Genomic DNA, 23,430 nt, shown 5'->3' with positions numbered 1-23,430 from the left:
ACATAGTGCTGTCCTTCAAGTTCGAAGTTATTTAGTTCTAATATAAGGGCTAGCAAAGCTGCCAATGTGTCGCTATCGATGAGTTTCTCGGGTGATACACATTCGTAACAATTGACGACTGCCATGATGCCATCAGAATGTGGAATGTTAGTATACGAAGATGCCACATCAAGTGTGTCCAAAAGAGAACCTTGAGGAATAATGAGATCGATTATATCTGATAGGAAGTGGGTAGTGTCTCTTACGTAAGCAAACGTAGCTGGGATATTACTAATCAGGGAATCTACGTAGCTGGACAAATTTCCTGTGACTGTACCTTTACCAGAAATGATGGGGCGACCTGGGTTGTCTATCTTATGTATTTTAGGTAAAAGGTAAAAACGACCAGCAACAGGACTTAGTGGAATTAGAGAATGAACCTTTTTCTTCTTGACGAGATGTAGCGCTGTGCTTTTTATCAGAGATTTATATTGCTCAGTGGGGTCATGATCAAGCCGTTTATAAAAGTCGCGTCTGCTAGCTGTCTGTGGGCCTCTGCGGCGTAGTCGGACTTGTTCATTATTACAACGACACCACCTTTGTCAGCAGGCTTGATGACGATGTGTTTGCGAGAGGAAAGGGTATCTAGCGCTTTCATTTCGCTGGCGGACAAGTTACGGCAAAATGGTGCTTGGTTTTGATACAATTGCAGAACGTCTCGTTGTACTGCTTTGATATACATGTCCAAAAATCTATCGCGCTGTGTAGGAGGGACCCAGCGCTTGCCAGAGGGTAACGCGTGTTTCGAATCGCTTGAATTGGAGCGGTCATGGAAGTATTCGCGCAAGCGTAAGTTACGGGCGAAATTATCCAAATCTTTCAGTAGTTGGAATTCATTATGTCCACCTGTTGCTGGACAAAAAATAAGACCACGACGTAGAACACTGCACTCCTCAGCTGTGAGCTGAATGTCCGAAATATTAACAATGTTATTTTGCTCGTGATTGGCAAACATACTAACAGAGGATAACGAAGAAGTGCCGGAGTGTACTTGTAGAGGTTTGGTTTGGAAAGGGGCAGAGTTGAGTACCTTGTCCTGGCTTCCTGAAGGGCACACAACACCGTTACGGGACAGTTTCTTGGCTTTCAATGCGTAAATTTGATTCCGTTTTTTTGGTTGCGAATGCCTCTAATGCGTCGAATTGGCTAGAGGACAAGTTGAAGCTCGCAGCAATTTGACTTTCTTGGTTCATGAATTTCTTACTGGAAGAACGATAGAGATCCAACACGACACGGGTGAGTTGTAGTGAAGCATTTGTTAGTATGTTATCCCATCTAACTATATTGCTCTCAGACATGTCCGACAGAGCTGGTTTTACAACAATACGGAGACCCTTTGGTGCAACAGCCGCAGCTAGGTAGGTATTTAGCGTATCTACTTGTAGAGCATGGTGAATTCTTTTTTCTGTAACCTTCCTTAGCCTTAGAAATTCATTTGAACAGAGGTAAGAAATATTGTTACCCGGAGACACAGCCTTTAGTCAATTCGCCGATGCCTCATCCACGGTTTTCATGTGGGCTCTGCGAAACTCGTAGCGGGGACCTTTCGGGGAGGAACCTGTAGCGTCCTTTGCTGAAGGCGACTGTTCAGCTGACGGAGCTATCGCTGCGGCGTTCTTTGGACGATTCTTTGAAGCAGCCTTCTTGCGATGGACCTGTGTCTTTCGTTTGTGGGGTGATGATTCCCTTGGAGAAGGACTACCATTCGTTGTCTGTCCTATCAATAGCGCCGGGTCAGAAGATGGGCCTTCAATGCTCGATTCCTTAGCGCAGTGCTGAGGTGGATTGCTGGGTGCACTGTCTAACCAAGAATTGTACGTAGCACTGGACGGCTTGTAACAGAGGTGCCGAATGTGACAGGCCATGAGTGAGACGCCTTCGAAGTTTGGGTGTAAACAATCAGCTGCGAGCACGGATTTCGTTCAAATTATGATAGAGAAGCCCGCGAATCCTTCCTTATCTATAAGTTTGATACCGTCGCGTGTGGATTGAATGAATGTGTAGGAAAACTGAGTTGCCTGTCTTTGTAGTCCGTCACTTGTCCCTTCTTCTACTAGTGCGTCACTATTCACCTTTTTCTGTGTCTGTGTTTGCTTGGTAACATAGCGCATATTGGGTGAGGTTTTGTTGTCACGTGGCGATTGGTTTTTGCAATTCATTTCGGTGCGTTTCTATGCTTTGCATTTTAGATGATATGTTTGCAATCGCCATCGGTTTATACACGTATCAGCTGTCCTTTGAACGATTCAGATGCATTTTATTCGCCCATTTTATTCGTTTTTCACGTAAACATATCTTCATTTGGCTGATATGCACATGTATATTAACTGTACTGACACTATGCAATGTATTCTGATGAAGGCCGGATCCCGGCAGAAACGTCAATAAATCGCTTCATACACGTGTCTACATCACTGGATATATATATGATTATAGTTAGCATACAGGATGAAGGGTTTCGCGCCAGGCCCGTAGGTATAACGTCAAAAAAGAAAAGAAAAGCTCAGGTTGTGGCATATTACGAGCAGTAAAACAGCGCTAAACAGCAGAACAAAGAGAGGGACACAGATAACAGCGCTGACTAACAACCAAGTTTTCTTATTCTTTCACTCAGCATATATATACTCCACTGCTACCTCAAAGCACCGAATCAACAGAATACAATCACATTCAATATCAACTTCTAGTTGATTCTGTGCTTTGAGACAGCGGTGGAGCATATATATGCTGAGTGAAAGAATAAAGAAACCTTGTTGTTAGTCAGCGCTGTAGTGTGTGTCCCTCTATTTGTCCTGTTGTTTGGCGCTGTTTACTGCTCGTAATCATGAATCAACCAGCCCAAATGCATGCTCTTCTGCAGTTATGGCATATGTCTGTACTGACGCAACGGCCCGAGGACCGGCTAAAACGTCAGGCATGAGTGCTGCCAGATTATATATATATATATATATATATATATATATATATATATATATATATATATATATATATATATATATATATATATATATATATATAAACGAGAAGAGAGGGGGTTAACCGAGGGGCCCGATTTTTATTATTCATATCATGAGAAGCCAACAAACACTGACACCAAGGACAGCATAGGGGAAATTACTTGTGCTGTCTTTTGTGTCAGTGTTTGTTGGCTTCTCATGATATGAATAATAAAAATTGGGCCCCTCGGTTAACCCCCTTTCTTCTCGTTTATTACATAACGAGGGTCTCGAATCCGGCAACATTGATGCCTTCAGGTAGCATATGTGGGTTTATTGACCAGTTGCCTTCCCCAAAAAAAGATCACGTTCTCGTGACGCCTGCGGCAAAAACGACGTTCCACGTCCGCCGCGAAGGTCTATGAGTGGTGGCGCTGGCTAACACTCCTAGGGTTCTACTAGTATACATAAATACCCAAGAAAGTGGATGGGGGAAACGCCGCCGCGGTAGCTGAATTGGTAGAGCATCGCACGTGAAATGCGAAGGTTGTGGGTTCGGTTCCCACTTGCGGCAAGTTGTTTTTTCATCCACTTAAATTTCCACTAATTGATCGTTTCTTCCTTTTTTCAGCACAAGTAATTTCCCCTATGCTGTCCTTGGTGTCAGTGTTTGTTGGCTTCTCATGATATGACTATGTATATATGTATATATATATATATATATTCTGGCAGAATTGATGCCTTCAGGTAGCATAGGCAACATTATTGACTAGTTGCCGTCACCTAAATAGCTTACATACTCGTGACGCCTGCGGCAGAAAGGAGGTTCCACATCCGCCGTCTAGGTATGCGAGTGGTGGCGCTGGCCAACGCTCCCAGGGTTTTTTCTAGTAGTAAAACAAAGTGGATGGGAAAACGGCGCCGCGGTAGCTCAATTGCAAAGAGCATCGCACGCGTAGTGCGAATACGTGGGTTCGTATCCTACCTGCGGTCAGTTGTTTTCTCATCCTCTTTCATTGTGATTAATTTATCATCTCTTCAATTCAATTAGTAAGTAGAAGCAATTTCCCATTTGTGTCCTTCGTGTCTGTTGGCTTCTTATGACACACACACACACGTATATATATATATATATATATATATATATATATATATATATATATGTGCGTGTATTTGTGTGCGTGTCCTGGTGCCTGCCACCTCTGAATATGCGTCTCCATAAGGCCACGCTCACGTGTTTCGGGCAAGATTATGAGCATTTCCGATTAACCTAAATAGGCAATTTTGTGGGTCTCGGAAACGTTTTCTTTTTCTTTTTACATTGAGCAAATGTTGTGGCTAAAATCACACACTCAGAAAACTTCATGGTAGCAAAAAACAAAATGTAGTTTTTGCCGTGCTCTCGTCGAAATGCTACGGGTCCGACCTCCTCGTTCTGTTTCGTTTCAGAGATTTTAGATTGCGCCTTGCACGTGACCGCTCCTCTTTCTCGGATGACTTCGTCTTAGTCACCAGACGTGGTGCCACCAACGCCAACCTCGACCACATCTATTCTGGCTACGTCGTGGGTGAGTGCGATGTCCATGCCAGATTGTTTATTCGGTAAACCCCTCTATGTGGTCGGTAGATTACAACTTGGCTATGAGCGTTTTAGGTCACAGACGGAATACCGAAGAATCTGTCTGTCATGAAACAGGCCCATGGCAGGCTACTTATTCGGTATACTCGCTTATGTGGTTCTTTGATTACAGCTTCGTGACGAGCGTTCCAGCTCGTAAAAGCACATACCAAAAGAGTAGCCTGTTTTGGCCCACGCAGCTCAGTGACAGACTACTCCTTCAGTCTAACCGTTTGAGTGACCCGTAGATTACAACTTGTTGATGAGCACTTCTGGTCATAACCAAGCAGCAAAATAAGGAACTTGAGGTTTGATATAAATCTCTCTTCGATGTCCATATGTAAAATGCTCACATGTTTTTACATTGTCGACGCCACGTGCTTTTTGTGTGCTTTTTCTCCCTTCGTGATAGTCGCAATAGAGCAGTTATAATGTTCTAGCCGTTCTAACGTCATCGTACCATATCTATAGCTGAGTTTCAAACTCCAGGCAAGCTTATGTACTGCATGAGAGTAATGGCGAATGCTGGGGGGGGGGAGGAAGAGGAAGGTATTGAGCTGGCGTACCGCGCATGAACTGAAAGAGGAAAGTCGTTGTCATCCAGCGTCTCCTAAAGAGTGCTATAAGTGGCTAACGTAACCGAAAAAGTAACGCACATTGAAAATACTCTTTATGCGGTTTTGCTCATCGTCCGTGACCACGTGTTACTTTGCTGTTCGGCTCTATATGCGGTATACTATGCTTAGCTTCGCGGTCCATCTGTGACGCCACAGTCAGCAGACCGTTCACACGCAACAGCAAAACATTTGCTATTATATATATAAAGAGTACGACGTACGTTCAATGAGCACGTTTCGGCTGGTGGACCAGCCGAAACGTCAGTCAAATGTACTGTGCTTATTGCGTCGTACTCTTTTTCTTCATTATAAATATATATATATATATATATATATATATATATATATATATATATATATATATATATATATATATATATATATATATATATATATATATATATATATATATATATATATATATATATATATACGTACGCGTAGCTAACAAAAAATAGAGTTCTTCGGTTCCATTTGCTTTTATTCGTGGGGTTAGGCATGGAGAAAAAGTGGGATCGAGAAACTATCCTTTGTTAGCTACAACCACTCAAATATAACAGATAGTGAATTCAGAGAAAGCATAAGGGAGGATAATGAAAGTAGACGGAAAGACAACTTGCCGTTGGTGGCAGCTGAACATTATCCGCTTAACGCGTGCGTTGCTTTACAAATTAAGCCACTGTAGCGCCCATTCTCTCGCACACTTTCTTGTGTATATTACAAGTGTGCAATATTGGACCTGAGAGTACTAACGCTGCACACACACGACGGCAGCGCGGATCTGGAACATCACTTTAATTACTGGTGTCACGTAGTACGTCAGCTTAGGAGCAAGCAACTGGCCAATAAACCATTGTATGCTACCTCATGGTATGAAGCATCGGCGAGATCATCGGCGAGTAAGCACAATCTGACAGAGTAGGGATAAGGAAGGTGCAGAACAACTTCAGTTTGGGCTGGTTGGTGGTGACTGCATATCGTATTGACTGCAAATAAAGACGGGGACAGCGGAAGCGGACACACAAACGACACGGGCAGCCGCCCGTGTCGTTTTTGTGTTCTCTTCTGCTGTCCCCGTCCTTATTTGCGGTCAATATGATATATAAGGAAGGTAAATAGATAAATTATCTGGTGCCAACGCACGCGAGCATGCCTGTTTCCACGTGGTGGTACATGCTATTTCCGTGTGGTATCAGGGTTCCGAATTCATGTACGTACCGCGCAAAACTAAGCAGAGCTGAAGCCTAGAATCCATCAGCCGATGTGTGTTTTCCACTCTCAGGCGCAGACAACAGCCACGTCATAGGAGCCGTCATTGACGGCGTGTTCACCGGCCGCATTGTGCTGGCCACCGGCGAGGAATTCTACGTTGAGCGCGCCAGTCGGTTCCTGGCGGTCTCTAAACCGGCGCCGTTCCACTCGGTGATCTACTCGGCCCGTGACGTCACTATGGGAAACAGCGCCTTGTGCGGCGTGGAAGACCTCGGCCAAACCGACACGCATGCCTACTTGCACCAGCATCGCGAGGCTTCTTCAAAGGTAAACTATTGCTTCGCGATCGAGTGTTATAGTAGTGCGATAATAGTAATGGATGGTACAACGGGGGCGCGTATTACTGTGCGGCTAAGTATGTTATTTTGGAAGTGGGGATGGCATCATTCAAGCGTACAGACAGGTTATGAGAGACTCGGTACAGCGCTTTTCGTTTTTTGAACTGTTAGTCTAGTAAAAGAGCTCTTAGACGCTTTGCGCCAATTGACTGTTAGCCGCTGCTCCACGTAAGCGTTAATGTATTTTTGTTTGTTGAGGATTTGAGCCAGTTTTATACTTGCCAATACGACTGCCAACATAAAGAGTCATCGGACTTGTTGGCATCATTCAGAGGAAATATATTACACAATACTAGTCGTAGGAGCTAGTCTATACACTGGTCGCATTGGTGTAAAGAAGCCTTCAATTTGTTGCTCTTGGAGAACAATCTTTGCTTGATTAATACTGAGAAATGTCCTATATATTCCCTTTATTTCTTTCTCGTTCTTTAGCCATCCGTCCCGTGTACGATAAAACTGCGGTGTTGTTTGTGTCTTTCTAGCTGTTATTGCGATAGCAAATATATGGACACTGCAGGCTCATTTCTGCCACCGCCCTGATGTTCCGCATAAAGATCGAGAGCGATAACATCGTCGCCGCGCGCCGTATGCTTTATGTGCGAGTGAAAGCGTTCGAGTTTAAACCGACGATGGTGGCTGAATCTCTCGCGCGCAAGGGAGGAAAGTGGGGATAAGCGCGCCGTATTTGGTCGCGCGTGCAAAGGGGGACAGCAGGGGGTGAGCGCGCCGTGTTTGGTCGCGCGCGCGAGGGAGGAAAGCGGGGGGCAAGCGCGCCGTGTTCGGTCGCGCGCGCAAGGCACCGAGGTGAAGGAAAGGGGGGTTCCACTACAGCGGCTGCTCTGCATGGCGCGGCCGCGCGTGGGCCTCATCTTCAAAACGACCTGCGATGGGCGACAGAGTTCATCGAGTACTGATAGCTTCGTGTGCGCTGTGTTTTGGCCGTTCAGTTTGCGTTAAACTGAGAGGCAGCTCGAAGGTCAATTTGCTGGCTGATGCTGCCGCACTTCCTCACTTCGGCCTTTTGACAGCGAGTTTTTGCGGTCATTAAGAAAGATGTGTTCGTGTTTGCTAGTCCACTCGTGATACCGTGCTTTCTAATTTAATTAGTGAGCCAATTTTTACAAGTTTACACGGCTGATAGAACTACTATCCATACTTCATGTAGCTGTCCATTAATTTACTATCGCAATCGATGCTTCGCCTTTTGGGCCAAATAACGACATTTTTTCATACTACACGCTGTCCGCTCGCAGTGTTGCCAGTTGAGACTAAATGTGTTTTAATATTGCTAACCACGTGAAATGTTGTACATGTTTAAATGACATGGTAGCATACTAAGAACAAATGCCCAATTGCGCAAATCCAGCACGTTTCCATTTCACTAAGTGTATGGTGCCATTAAACTTGCCCAGCTGACGTGAAAGCGTTTCAGGAGTCTTCTCATCAATCTATTCAAAGAAAGCCCATTATGAGAGTGGGCCATCTAAATATGTGTTGTTGTCCTCCTCCACGCTTCAACACTGCAGAAATAGGAGCATAGCATTGCCTACCACTTACCACGGAGCGCTCTCATTTAGCTAGCCGTTGTGCCTCGGCACGACTACTATCAGTCGTAAACGGGAAGAAGGGGCTCTTTAAATCGGAGGTCGTCCAACCCTTGCTTGAATAAACGCGTGCTGAATCGCCCTTGGAAGAATGGTGGCCAACCATATCGATGTTTCTTTCTCCAGGTATCTAACAAACGAATATGTCTTGCCTGCGCAGAATTCGAAGATGAATTTCGTTAGTAGCGAAATAAGATTAGGAGCGACGCACATTCTACTGGAACGTAGCAAACTAGATGCACCATTGTATCACCTCTTTTGGGAACGGTGACGAGGTCTTCACTCTTTGAAAATGATTTTCAAGTTTAGACCAGTGAGAAAGTGATCTGTCGCTTCTCTTTCTTTGGCAGGCAACCGGATGCCATCGCTTGAAACGCTCGCTGCGGAATTCTGCACATCAGGTCAGCACCGAGTCTGACGTGACGGCGAATCGGCCTAAGCTACTGCTGCAGCGCAAAGCTCTGAGTGCAGGCGTCGCTAAACGCCGCCGCCGCCGCCGCGGATTGCCGTACCAGCCGTTGAAGCGCGTGTGTCACCTACAGATCAACGTTGACCACCTTCTCTTCGACGCCGTGCTTCAGGACGTTGAAGGCGACGTGGTCCATGCTTACGACACCGTCACGGCTATGGTTGCTTCGCACGTGGCCTCAGCGTCCGAGATTTTCGGCGCCACCAACTTCCTGGGCATCACAGGCATTTCGTTCGCCGTGCAGCGCGTCCAGGTATGTAACTATCGACCTTTTCCTGGCCATGACGACACCTATTTATCCGAGCTTAGAAGCATTGAGCTATGGAGCTTATTCAGTCCATAGAAAAGTGGAACCTGCGAACGCTGTCTCCGATGACGTCGGAACATTTCGAATCTCTGGGAAAATTGTGTTTTTTCGTTTTTGAATGAGGTTTTATTATGAATAGACAAGATATAGTACAAGGCGATAATATACAGGAGGAGGCCCCGAGGTCAAAGACTAATGGGACCTCCTGTACAATGTATAAGTAAAAATATAAACAACAGTTGCAACAAATAGTGTAAAATATTCAAAAGATAACAAACTTACTATTGTTTTAGGTTTGGCAGTACTAAACAAATCAGCTGCAGACATGCTAGTAAAGAAGTATAATAATTATTATTACATTCAACTAATTACAGAACTATAACACCATTTGAAAGTAAATGGATAATGAGATAATGAGAAATACTTATCTCAGGGGTTGCACATGATAAAATATGGTCTTTTAGTTGTCGTTTAAATTGAAATTATTTACATGACTTGATAGTAGGAGGTAGTGTGTTCCAGAAGGAAACGGACGAGAAGTGGACACTCTGCTTACCATAATTTGTGCGTACCATGGGAAGAATAAAGTTATTGTTTAGTGCAAATCGCGTAAGATTAGTATTCATTAGACAAGACTGAGGTATCAGACTGTTGCGGTAAGCGTTATCTTGTCGATATAAAAACGTACCAAGACTAAAGTTAATAAGCTCGTCCACAGTAAGAATATTATAGTTATGCAATAAGTATTTGGAATTGAAATGGTTAGGACTAAATGTAATTATTCTAACAGCCTGGTTTTGTAGTACTTGTAATGATTGTAAGTGGGTACGATAGGTATTGCCCCAGCATGCAATGCAATATTTTATATGTGAATGGATAAATGAGTAGTATAAAGGGAGTAGTGTCTCCTGGTTAAACACATACCGAGCTTTTAAAAGTGTCCTTATTCCATATGTTGCCCTCCGCCCAACGTTGGCTATGTGTTGATGAAATTTAAGGTTAGAATCAAGTTCTACACCCAAGTAGTTACAGGAAGTACTACGCGGGATCAGATTATTATCAAGGTAGAGCGAAGGAATGAATGCGGATGAGCGTTGGTGGGACGTGAATAAAACAAATTTAGTTTTTGACGAGTTTATATTGAGCTGGTTAATATTGCACCAAGTTAACACGTTGTTTAAGTCGGTATTAAGTTTAGAAACTAAGTTCACTACAAAAATGTCAGAGTTAAAGATAGTTGTGTCGTCTGCATAAAGAATGCAGTTAGAAGAAAGCAGGCAATTGGGCAGGTCGTTAACATATATTATAAACAAGAGTGGGCCAAGTATGGATCCCTAAGGTACACCCACGTTTGTTGTCATTGATTTAGAAAGAACACCATTTATTCTAACTCCTTGCGTTCTATCTTTTAAGTAATCTTGTATCAAAGTTAATGCAGGACCTGTTATTCCGATAGATTCAAGTTTAAAGGATAAAATGTAGTGGTTAATTTTATCAAAGACTTTAGTTAGATCCACGAACACTGATCCAGCATACATGCCCTTATCGATTGCCATCTTGAATTGTTCAGTTAGGGCGATAAGAGCAAGTTCGGTTGAATAGCCCTTGCGGAACCCGAATTGAAGTGGTGAAAGAATACTAAACTTAGATAGGTAATTAGTTAGGGGCTTTTCTATCAGCCGTTCAATAACTTTGCTAAAGAAGGGTAGAATGTAAATGGGCCTATAATTAGTAATCAAGGCATGGTCACCCTTTTTAAATACAGAAGTAATTCTACCTTGTTTTAGTTCTTGTGCGAAGGTACCAGTCTTAAATAATAGGTTAATGATACTTGCGAGAACATCTGAGATTAGGTGGGCAATTAGCGTGATGCGATTTGAATGCATATTATCAAGAACTGCACTTGTTTTTACATCTCTTATAGTGTTTTTGCTCAACGTTGCAAACGATGTCCGATCCGGCTCTCTGAAAACAAAACAGAAACGTTTTTCCCAGAAGTGGCTCCTCTGCAGTAAGAGTGTCCGTACAGAGAAGCGCGCTTCACATGTGACATTCGTTTAACCGAGGAGGACAAGGGCTTACACTCGTGTGTAACCAGATCCGCCGCTGTGGCTCAGCGGCTATGGCCTTCTGCTGCTGAGCACGAAATCGCAGATCCGGTTACCGGCCTCGGCGGCCGCATTTCAACGGGGGCAGAGTGAAAAAAATAAAAATAAAAGGAAAGTGTTAGGTGCACGCTAACGAACTCCAGGTGCCCAAATTTAATCCGGAGCCTGCCACTACGGTGTCTCCCATAGCCACAGTGTTGCCTTGGGAACTTAAACCACACCAATTAATCAATCTCGAATGTATCCGGGGGAAAAAGCGCTACGATGGGAACAGTGAGCGTTGTTAATATATGAATGCTTACGGCCTCAGCCACGATAGAGCTTGGTTTCACTTGATTCTGAAACTAACGTTTATTAAATCGCGACAGTGTGACGTATAGACGCTGAGTGGGGGTGCTGAGTTGTCACGATGAAACATGCGGTGACTGACTGATGATCGGACCCGCATCACAAATGGACCTTGACAAATGGCACGCGAGCAAAGCGCTTGCGCGAACAAGCCATCCGTTGCCTTGTCACAGAGGGAGCTCTAGTTTTTAGGAAGACGGATATACCGAAGGCGGTTGTGATGCCGCTTGACACCGCCTTATGAAACTCTTGTTTTTTTGCGTTGTTCACCCTTCTTGTTTGCTACTCATTTGCTTGTTTTAATTGCATGCGCCTTCGCTTGTTCTTGTTTGAGATACCTCTTTCACTCCCTTGTACAAATTCGGCGCATTGATGACAAAATTTCAATTGGTAGCCCGCGCTTCTCCATCTAAGTTGTTTTGTCAACGTTTGTCGTTCGCTCTCTGCACTCACGAATACTTTGAGGCAGATATAGCAGGTATATAATTACGGCAATATTTTATATGTCGTTTGAACACTAAAAACACAGCGTGATCCAATTTTACAACAACGGAAAATATTAAATTCGGGGGTTTTGCGTGCCAAATTCACGATATGATTATAAGGCACGCCGTAGTGGGCGACTCCGAATTAATTTTGACCACCTAGGGTTCTATAACGCGCACCCAATGCACGGTACGAGGGCGAGTTTGACTTTCGCCCCCATTGAAATGCGACCGCCGAGGCCAGGATTTGATCCCGCGCCCTACGACAGTGACGTCGTTGGTTCTTGCTTTCTTAGACGTTTTATTTTACTCATGGTTTTCTTTTCTGCTATATAGTTAGCGTTTCTCCATATTTGTATTCCTATTCGCCCTTCATCTTATGCGCCGATAAAACAACACACAACCGTCGTGCGATAGGAGTCGTAGGACCTTGTCGTGTACAGTCTCTCGCTACTGTAATATTTTGTTCGCCACGTTTTTTTTATAATGTTAACAGTGTTATGGTCGTATTCTACCCTGTTGTGTTTGTATGGAAACGACATACCCCACTGACGACCTGTAATGAGTACTTAAAGTCGCGATCGATACTTTTTTGGTAACAGTTTCCGCAATATGGGGCAATACAAGCACAGCAAACTTTTAAGAAGCCGCATTGGCGTAGAATAGTATTGTGATCTTACTTAACTATCCCTTTTGCCATGGGCTCGAGAAATGAAGGGGAAACTTTGGCGACTACTTTCATTGCTGCTGTCTTACGGCTCGCACCGAGCAAGGTATCAAATTTTCGCATTAAACCGTATCGCTTTGCTCCTGTCCGCAACATGGACATACCGCAGATCAACGACTCCTCCGCTTGCGAGGGCCAGCGCCAGCGTACGAATCCGTTCTGCTGGGAAAACCTGGACGCCATTCACCTGCTGGCTAAGCTGGCGCTTTCTGACTACAGCGCCTACTGTGCCTCGTACCTGTGGACGCACCGCAGCTTTCCCGGTGGACTTCTTGGCATAGCCTACATGGCTGAAGGCGGCGGTGAGCGCGGGAAGTTCGCTGTGCTGCACTCAGACAAAACTGTTAAACTAAAGAGGCAAGGGAGCTGCCCTGGAAAACTAGCATTACTTGACTGTAGTACCTGCTACGGATCTAGCTGGGCGTTTTGGCGCAGTAGCGACGAACCGAACGAGCGACCGGCGGAATGTGTCGAGTACCGCGCGTGACCATGGAGCGACAGCTATCAAATACGTGAAAATCCACATTTGAAATTTGAAGTCTATATAGAATAACCTGCATGCGTAACATATTTGTTTGCTTTTTCAATAAGAGCTTGCCATCTGAAAGCTGTTCGTGCACTGGAGGACTTCGGAAAGAGAACAAGCAATTGTTATAGCGAACATATCATTAGCAAAGGCGGCCAACCAATGACAAGTGCCTCCTACAAGCACAGTGTTTGGTGATTCAGTCTCAGAATCTGATAAGCAGAACATGAGCTGGGGAGTGCCAGCGAACAGAACAGAAAACAAGAAAATCTAGAGGTAGGCAAATACTAATTTGGCCGTAAGGCGCTCGGCCTTTGCCTGCATGAACTGAGCAAGTTAATGCCCTCGAACTTGCTTGAATGCATGAACTTGCGAGCAAATGCTTCGTGCAATAAGAATAATGAAGAAATTGCGTGAATTTATTTGTTGATTTGGTGATTTAGTTGTCCCCAACCCCCTTTTTTGAGTGAGAGAGAAAGGCGCGGCTCGCACGTGATGGCTTCGCTTTCGCGAAATCGTCGAGGTGTCTGCGGCTGCGCCGACGGGGATCAATTTTCGCGTGAGTCGTGTTGAACACAGCTCGAAATGATCGCCTCTCCGTTTTGACGCAGGCTACCCTGGCGGCATCTGCGAGCCCTACCAGCGTACTGGGGAGGACGAAGGGGGCATGCGGCGCTCCGCCTTTGCGAGCCTCAACACTGGTATCATCACTTTCCAGAACCACAACGGCCGCGTCCCCCAGCGCGTCACCGAGATAACATTCGCTCACGAGCTGGGACACAACTTCGGTTCGCCCGTGAGTGTGCATAGCACAAGGACACCCTTACACGCATATGAATTTTGGTTTTCTTTTTTTTTAATACTGTTAGTCCCACTGGGACTGTTACAGGAATGGATTTATCAGCAAGATACAGGAATACAGTACAGCACAGTAATACGCCAGTTGCACATCAAGCGGGCAACAATACAAACAGTATACAGTACAGTAATACGCCAGTTACACACCGAGTGGGCAACGACACAAAATCAATACAGTCTGAACATGATCATCAGGTCTGGATTGTTGACAAGACTGACGAGGCTGCGAGCTCAGCGAACTTTTTCAAGGAATCCTGCGCAGTTATAGATTTATCTAGGCCGTTCCATTCTCTTATGGCTCGAGGGAAGAAGGAAAAGTAATATGTGTTGTTAGCACAAGAGTATTCATTAATCGTAAAGTCATGCTTGTGACGTGTTTTTGTAGAACGATTAAAACTAATGTAACAAGCAGGATCCATATTAAATGCGTTATGAATTAATTAAGAAACTTAAATCTATGGAGCGTGACGCGGCTTGATAAGGTGACTAGGCTTGCGTAGGAAAGCAGCTCTGTGGGAGAATCAGTGCGCCGGTATCTATGGTAGATAAAACGAACAGCTTTTCGTTGAACTGATTCTAGCATGCGTACATCTTTTTGCATATATGAAAACCAGACGACGTTTCCATATTCTAAGATTGGAATGATAAGGAATTTATATGCGAGTAACTTGGTATCTGAAGTCGCAAAGCGCAAGTGCGCTTAAGGAAGTATAAACTGTTCATTGCTTTTTTGGTAATGTTTTGTACTTGGGTTTTAGAGCTGAGATTATCAGAAATAATCACACCAAGGTATTTCTTTTCAGTTACTGTTCTGAGAACGCCGTTGTCAGTACCGTAAGGGAAATTAAGTTTTGTTTTCTTATTTGTGACAGACATCACTACAGTTTTTTCCATATTGATTGCTATTTGCCATGTATTGCACCACTTTATGACGTTGCCCAAAGCTGTGTTTAACCTTATTTGGTCTGCATGAGTGTTTATTTTTTTGATATAGCACGCAGTCATCCGCAAAGAGACGCACCTTCACATCAACGTGGTATGCTATGTCGTTTATGTATAAAATGAACAAAAAATGGTGCTAGCACAGAGCCCTGCGGCACGCCAGAAGTGACCGGAAAGATATCAGAAGCATGGTCATTGTATTGCACATATTGTCGGCGTTCCGATAAGTAGCTGGCTATCCACCTCGTAGCGGGACCATCGCCAAGTATTTTGTTTAGTTTGAGATTCAGTTTAGCATGTGCCACGCGATCAAAAGCCTTTGTGTAATCAAGGAAAATTATATCAGTTTGACTTTGATGATTGATTCCCTCTGCGAGGTCATGAAAGATTTCTGCCAGTTGGGTAACAGCGGACAACCCTGCTCTGAAGCCATGCTGGTTTTGGTGAATGATGTTTTTAGTCTCAGTATGTTCTTTAAGAAATTTTAATAAGATGTGCTCAAGAATTTTACAACAGGTACATGTGAGGGATATAGGCCGGTAATTGGACGGGGACGTTACGTCGCCTGATTTGTGAATGGGCACAATTTTTGCTATCTTCCATTCAGCGGGCAGACAGGTGTCCTGAAGTGACTTGGAAAATATGAGGTAGAGACATTCACTGATTGGTTCGGCATAGCGCCTAAGAAAGCAGTTTGGAATTCCGTCAGGTCCACAACTCTTTCTTTCATCAAGGTTCAACAACAGAGAAAAAATCCCAGGTACATTTATGACCGGAGCGCCAGAAAGTTGTGTAGACTTACTACTATAGCACGCTAATGTTCCTAAAACACCGTTATCGGCGGTGAATATTGACTGGAAGTAATTGTTAAATGAGTCAGCATGCTGCTTTCCACGTGTAGGCGAACTAGCAGTAACATTCTTTCTGTTTAAATACCTCCAGAACTTGGCCGGCGAATTTTTCGATGAATTTGTTAAGTGCAGTGCCACAAAATCGTTTCCTAGCTTCGAGTACTTTATTCTTTAATTGTTCTGTTAGCGAAATTATGTTGACCTTTAGTTTCTAAGTTTGGTCGTTGCCCATTTCGTTGCCTTAACCTATTAATTTTTCGTTTCATGTGGATTATTTCTCGAGTAATCCACGGATTGTGCTTGCATGTTGCCTTCTTTTTCAAAGGGATAAAATTTGTGATGCAATGCATCACGTGCTCTTTAGATTGTACCCACAAGGCGTCAACAGTTATGATACTCTGAACATACAAATCATAAATATAATTAAATTCATGAATAAGATACGTCATGACAGCCGCGTCGTTCGCTCTGTTAAATGCGCGCACATATTTCGTCGGACCGCGCTGGCGACCCAAGTTTGGCAAGAACAGCGTACACAGTACCGTTTCATGGTCAGAAATTGCTTTTGACACTTCAACTTTACAATCATCTATTCTGAAGTAGTTACTAACAAACACCAAGTCTGATATAGAGTTGGATGATCCTTGCGCACGAGTAGGCTCTCTAACAATTTGTACAAGTTCTAAAGTGAATAGGATACATGGCATTACTTGTTGCATCAGCTGAGCTTAAAGTATTCCAGTTAACTAGCGGACAATTAAAGTCGCCAGCTAATATGATCATAGACCCATAGACATATTTATACATGTAATCAAACAGAAGATACAAATACACAGTTTCAGCATTTGGTGGCCTGTAGACCGCGCCCACATTAACAGATTTACATTTCAAGTCAACTTTGCACCAAACGGCTTCTACACCAGGAATGTCAGGCATTTGCGTAAAGGGTAGATCACGTTTTAAGACCAAGGCCACTCCCCCACCCCTAGATTGCCTGTCCTTGCGAATGATGACATAGCCCGGGGGAACGATTTCATGATCTTGAACGCCAGAGTGCAGCCAAGTCTCAGTGATCCCAACAATATCTGGATTAAAGGCGAGAGGGGTAGCTTCCAAGTGGTCAATCTTATTTAGAAGGCTGCGCGCGTTTATATTTAATAGGGTTATCGGCAGCTGCGTGTTCTTTTTGATGGACTGCTCGCATTTTCGTTTTTTTCTATTTTCTTCTCACTTTTTTTTATTTCGACCAAGTCGCTTATTTCCTCATCCCATTTGAAAAGCTGGCCATTGATGGTTACTTTGTCGTGCATTAAGAAGACTTTCTCCTTTCTGTCACGGTTTGTTTTAGTTGTGTCCCATAGTTTCTTTCTGATTTCCCTGAGAGGACGTGAAAAGTCTTCGCTGATAGAATATCCTGATTTTTTTAGTTTTGAGCAGCATTTGAAGATCTTCACCTTATAACGATAGTCCAAAAGTTTCAATATGGCTGGCCTGTTTGTTGTTCTGTCACTTCGCATTCGCCCCAGACGATGAATCCTTTCAATGCTTTCGACTTCAATATGTAGTATATCCTGAAACATGTTTCTAGTTACAGACCCACGGAGACTTCCAGTGGATTCACCCTCTTCTTCATCCAACCCATAGATGATGAGGTTCGACCTACGACTTCTATTTTCCAGTTCGTCAACCTTTCTTGCCAGAAAGGACACATTCTCTTCAAGTGCAGCTATTTTTTCATTACTCTCAGCAACTTGTTTCTCAAGCATTCCGATCTTTTCCAATTTTTTGTCGATTGCATTAAGCTTTTGGTTAGCCGCTGCTTTACCTTTCTTTATTTCTTGGATATCTTTCGCAATAGACTTCAGCTGTTCTGCAATGGTCACATCATCTGGGCCCGGATTTGTTTCAACGTCCCCGCTAAGTAGTAGAAGAGTTTGAAAAAGAGCATGCGTCGAGTACACAAGATCGATCAAGGGCCGTGGGGACGGCAGCAGGAGCAGACAGACGTTGTTACTACAGTAAACTTTTCCATAGCGTTCTATACCTGCAGAAGGTATAGAAACGGGTTGGTATGCATAGTAGCACCGCTGCCGCGCCCACTGGTTGACGGCCAGTTGCAGCTTGTATTTATAGCATGGCAGTATGACGTCGACGATGATCCGCTTTCCGTTTCCGATGTTGATAGCGTGGCTCCTGATGGCAACGCAATGCTGATGTCAAGCAGAGCTTTATCATTCTGGATCCCATTTGTAGATCCGAAGATAGGCGGCAGCAGATCCAGCGTAGAAATGTTCGCTGCCGGTCCCTATGGCGCAAGCAGCAAACTGAGCGAAACCTGCAGAAGGTATAGAAACGGGTTGGTCTGCATAGTAGCACCGCTGCCACGCGTACACGTACGTAGGCTGCGTACACGTAGACAACCGTTCGTTTGTTAAAGTTTAAGCGGTAACCACATAGATAGTGTTACCGCACGTAGGTTTAATGTCCCGTCGCTCGGCGTCAGCGCGTCCATTTTTCGTTGCGCTATTATCGTACTCTAATCCCGGATGAAATGCCTTACGCCCGTGTTTACTATCTAAAGAAAATAATAATTCGTGCGCATTTCGGCCGGTACAACAGCGATGCTGTCGCGTGATAGGACATAGATCATTTGACTCCCGTTCTCGTCATGCTTAATACACATCCTATGCGTTTCTTGCATTACGTGTGCGAAGCGCTGTATAATGCGTTTCCCGTCTAGTCAGCCCGCTGTCAAATCCGAGTATAGAGAACTCGAGATTTCTTCCGGACTATGCGCCTCCTTGCCACTTCTTTTACTGCACTTAGGCTTATGTGTTATATAAAAAACCAGGTCACCGTTTCCGTACGTAATAATATTTGGGGTTTTACGTGCCAAAACCACTTTCTGATTATGAGGCACGCCGTAGTGGAGGACTCCGGAAATTTTGACCACCTGGGGCTCTTTAACGTGCACCTAAATCTAAGCACACGGGTGTTTTCGCATTTCGCCCCCATCGAAATGCGGCCGCCTTGACCGGGATTCGATCCCGCGACCTCGTGCTCAGCAGCCCAACACCATAGCCACTGAGCAACCATGGCGGGTGTTTCCGTACGTCAGCGAGTCCGCTACGCTAGGATGTGCCCGTATGAGATGGCACTGATGTCTACGCTTACGTCAGCGCCCCGCAAGCACTGATGTTGCACGCAGTGCGGCAGTGGGTAAAGCAAGTAAAGCGTATGAGTTCGAAGGCGACGGCGACGACGACGAGGTCATACATGATGCTCCGGGCGTGAATAAAAGCTTGTGAGAAGAACCTTCGCGCAGATTTTCTAATGCGGCGGCGCTCAAGTTTACTCCATTTTACTCACGTGTTTTTTTTTTCTACGCTGGCCTTGCTGTATATTATACCGTAGTTTGAGCGCATATACATGCCCACTAGGCTATAGAGGGAAATGGTACTGTGGACACGCCTTTATTGTGAATGGAACAACAACTGGTAAAGCCATCTCTGTATCGGTTCATACATGCCGAGAAATCCGAATGGCGCCGCGCTAGTGCGAAGGGCCGGCTGAGCGCGCGTTGATAGCGTCGCATAGAAGAACTCGCAGAAGACGATGGAGAACCAAAGCGACGGTTTGCAAAAGTGCGTACTGAGTTATGTCATACACCCCATATCAAAGCCATCAAATTTGCATGAAGTGTCCCTCAAGCGCAATTTTGGGATCATTGGGGGGCGGACTAAAAGCGGAGTACTCGAAAAAGGTGTGAGTTGCGACGTAGACTACTGAATAAGCTTGATAGTCACGCTGAGGAGCAGGATGCCGTGGCGCTGAAATTGCCACTAGGACATTCGCACTTGGATAGAGTGAGACTACATGGTAGGGGCGCCTACATGACACCGAGCACATAATCTACGCAAGTTCTCGTTTAATATTACTGCTAAAAGGGGAACACGTGTGCACGCTTTCTTCAACAGAAAGGTTTCGCATGTTGTTGTGCTTTTTTTTCTTGCGCAAGCAATTAACGTCCTCCTTCTAGCATGACTTTCCCGCGGAGTGTGTTCCGGGCGGCACCGACGGCAACTACGTCATGTTCGCCAACGCGCAGACTGGCAGCGCGCCAAACAACCGCAAGTTTTCGCCCTGCAGTGTGGCCAACATTTCCATCGTCCTCGATGAGATGTTCACGGGTGAAGGGACGCGCCCGAATTGCTTTCAGGGTTAGTCGTGCTCTTTAGCAGATATGCTCCTATTTGTTCATCTGCCTTCGATAGCGTGTCGTACAAACGCAAAGCGCCTGGTTAACGCTCGCACTAGCTCATGATGTCGAAGAGGCACAGATGTTCTCCCAGGGTTCGTGCTTTTGCTATTCATGTAATACGTTCAGCGAAAAAGCGGCAAATTACACCGGTTCGTTCAGTAGCGCAAGACAAGTTCTTAGAACTTGCAAAAGTGCTGGTTATGCGTCTCTCACAATCCAACGATCCGAAATAAAGACGCTAGTACACCTTACGTTAGAAGAAATGACACTCGAGAGAGCAACTTTGAGTACCTTGATGCAACAGTGGATTAGAAGACATTGCTGAAAGGAAAAATTTATCCACGACCTTGTGGTGCTAGCCTCATCTGTCCTGTTGTATATCTTATGACCTAACGTTTCCTTGATACTTCTGTGTGTACCATGGGCCAAAGCATGTGTCGCCGTTTTTAGTTTCAAAAATTAATCCACACCATATTCATCACATTCATTACATTTTCTCCTTGCCCACCGCTAATGCACCTAACGTAAATAAACACATCGACACAACCCACAGGCGATATGTCTGTGTCTGTCTGTGTCTGTATTCCGTGTCTACGTTTCTTTCTTTATGGTTGTGTCGTGCAGCATCCTGTCCTTCAGCAAGTGCCGTCTGGCTCACCAACATGCCCTGCAATATATTGCCCGCAGGTCCTATTTTGCATGCCTGCGTGTACACGCATTTTTATATAGAAGCGACAGAACAAAGCCGCAGCAATTGTTCTTACTAGTCAGCTTTCCATTGTACTTATTTTCGTTGTGTCCAGAACCAGCGGCTCCCTTCTGCGGCAACATGATCCGCGAAGAAACAGAGGAATGCGATTGCGGTGACGACAACTGTCTCGACAGGTGCTGCTATCCGCGCAAGCATCCTAAGCGTTGCACTCTGCGTGCTGGTGCTAAGTGCAGGTGAGAAAATTCATCACACTTTTCTTGTATCATTCTCCTCTCGTTATTTAAATAATACCGAGGCATGCATTGGTACAAGTTTTCACTTTTGTAAAGTCTAGAAAATAACATTTTTGTGCCTTGAGTGGTGTGCAGCCTAGCCGTAGCAATGGTATTGTTCACAGATTATAGTCAATTAATCACTGATGCTGATTTTAGGTTACTGTCATCGAAAAATTAGAGGCAACAACATTTGCGCTTACAAATAGGAATGAAAAATTGCGCATCTCGTGCCACAACGTACAGAGGGTTTTTCCCAGTCTCCTCCATAAATGAAGTGGATAATCGGGGATCAAGTTGAATAATAATGCCATTTGAAGACACTACCCTTTATACCCTGACGAAAAATATTTGCTGCGAAATTGCTGTTTTGCAATATGTTCAAGTATTCTTTCGAACACCATTATGTGTGTTTTACGATGTTCTCTTTTCCTGTTTCTAGATTAGTCTGAAAGATGTTTTGAAATGATCACTTTGGCATGTACCCTTGTTCGGGTATTAATTTTTTCGGTATTCTGTGATGGGCAGTTGCTTATGCCTTTTCCTGTTTAGTGCACACGTTTGATACTTTTCAGAAGAGCTTATAAATTTTTTGACAACACATATTTGCGAGTTTTCTTTCTATAAGGACAACTACGCAACGTGTGCCCATCACCCTTAATACTGTCCGATTCGTTTACTAGCATCGACTGTGGATGTGCCACTCCTAAATTTAATACCGCACAAGTTCTAGCTAGTTATATGGAAAACTAAATGATGGGGCATACGTGCTTTTCTTTTTCTCAATAGGGTAACCCCACTAACAAATCCAAAAAATTGTACTGATGTTTCTTTAAAATGCAATGATAACAGTGGCTCGATTCCGCGACGACGCTTCAGGTGCCCTATGTTAACTTTGTCAATAAAGTAGGGATGCACAAGTATTCGAAGTTTCGAATATGAATAGAATACTACAGACTAACTATTCGTATCAGCATACGACAAAAAAAAACATATCTTGTATTTTCGTATATTCAAAACCAACTGCACACTTTGCCACAGCCGAATGTTAGTCTGTTTTTTGTTCTCCGTCTGCTGAACAAAGCATCGCAGATTACGAGGCGGGAACAACGATGAAAGCTTTCGGAGCAACGCAGAAACAAAATGAGTAATGCAAGCTTTGTTTTCTGCTTCCCGGCGGCAACCTACATGGCAAACTATGACTTGTAGTGTGTCATTTAGTGTTATTGGCAAACTAGTCATGTAGCGTTGTTATTTTTATTGCGACAGCAACTATATAAACACTCCAAGCTCATTTCTGCCGTCGTCGTTGCCGTCACGGCGAAGTTCCGTATAAAGTCCAAGCAGGATAACATCTTCGCCGCGCGCCATACGCTGTGTGTGCGAGGGAAAGCTTGCGAGGGTCTGCCGACGACCGAGGTTCCATCTCGGGCGCGCCAGGGAGGAAGGCGGGACGGAAGCGCGCCGCCTTCTGTCACCCGCGCGGCACGGGGGTGACGCGAGGGAAGGGGGGGCGGGCTATATATTCCAGCGAAGTTTAAGGGGCTTTAGGCGGCTGCAGCTTACGGCGCGACCACGCGGCCGCCATATCTTGAAAACGATTTGCGACGTGAGCAGAGTGCGTCAGTGCCGGTAGCTTCGTATGCCCTGTGCATTCGACGTTTTTGTTCGCGTTGAAGTGAGAGGCAACACGAAGATCAATTCGCCCGCTGCGGCGCTTCTTCACTTCAGCGTTTTGACAACAACTTTCTGCGGTCATCGGACGAAATGTGTTCATGTTTACCTGAGTGTGCATGACACCGTGCTTGTGAATTTAGTAAGCGAATGTTGAGAAGTTTACACCGCCGATAATACTATTCTTACTTCGTATAGCTGTCTAATAATTTGCTATCGCAATCGATGCTTCACCTTTCGGGCGAAAATGCGACTTTTTACGCTACAACTTGTGATGTTTTTCTTGCAAGCAGTCCGTATAGAGGTGTCTGAAGCACACAAGTTCTACACCACTTCTTTTCTTTCTTTCTACACAAGTTTTGATCTTTTTCGACCACCATTTATTTAGGATATTTGGAAATCCAGTCGTACAGCATGCAGCCATTCTTCTTGACAAGTTCGTTTGCAACGAGGCTATAAAGTTGTT

General features: G+C 44.5%; 1 protein-coding gene and 1 non-coding gene across 2 annotated transcripts in view; both read left to right on the top strand.

The window, feature by feature from the left end:
- LOC142583732 (disintegrin and metalloproteinase domain-containing protein 10-like) overlaps positions 1–23,430 on the top strand; it is a 41,251-nt gene that overhangs the window by 7,776 nt on the left and 10,045 nt on the right. Inside the window, exons 3-9 of the mRNA XM_075694220.1 lie at positions 4,425–4,543; positions 6,493–6,749; positions 8,775–9,146; positions 12,978–13,170; positions 14,006–14,190; positions 20,085–20,265; positions 21,110–21,251. Of these exons, the coding sequence (XP_075550335.1) occupies positions 4,425–4,543; positions 6,493–6,749; positions 8,775–9,146; positions 12,978–13,170; positions 14,006–14,190; positions 20,085–20,265; positions 21,110–21,251 (1,449 nt within the window). The remainder of the gene's footprint in view (positions 1–4,424; positions 4,544–6,492; positions 6,750–8,774; positions 9,147–12,977; positions 13,171–14,005; positions 14,191–20,084; positions 20,266–21,109; positions 21,252–23,430) is intronic.
- Positions 3,477–3,549, top strand: TRNAS-UGA (transfer RNA serine (anticodon UGA)). The gene has a single exon. It is a non-coding gene; the product is annotated as a tRNA-Ser (tRNA).

Source organism: Dermacentor variabilis, chromosome 5, assembly GCF_050947875.1.
Source record: "Dermacentor variabilis isolate Ectoservices chromosome 5, ASM5094787v1, whole genome shotgun sequence".
NCBI lineage: Eukaryota > Metazoa > Arthropoda > Arachnida > Ixodida > Ixodidae > Dermacentor > Dermacentor variabilis.
Note: the sequence above shows the minus strand (reverse complement) of the source record. Positions and strands in the feature narration are given on the sequence as shown.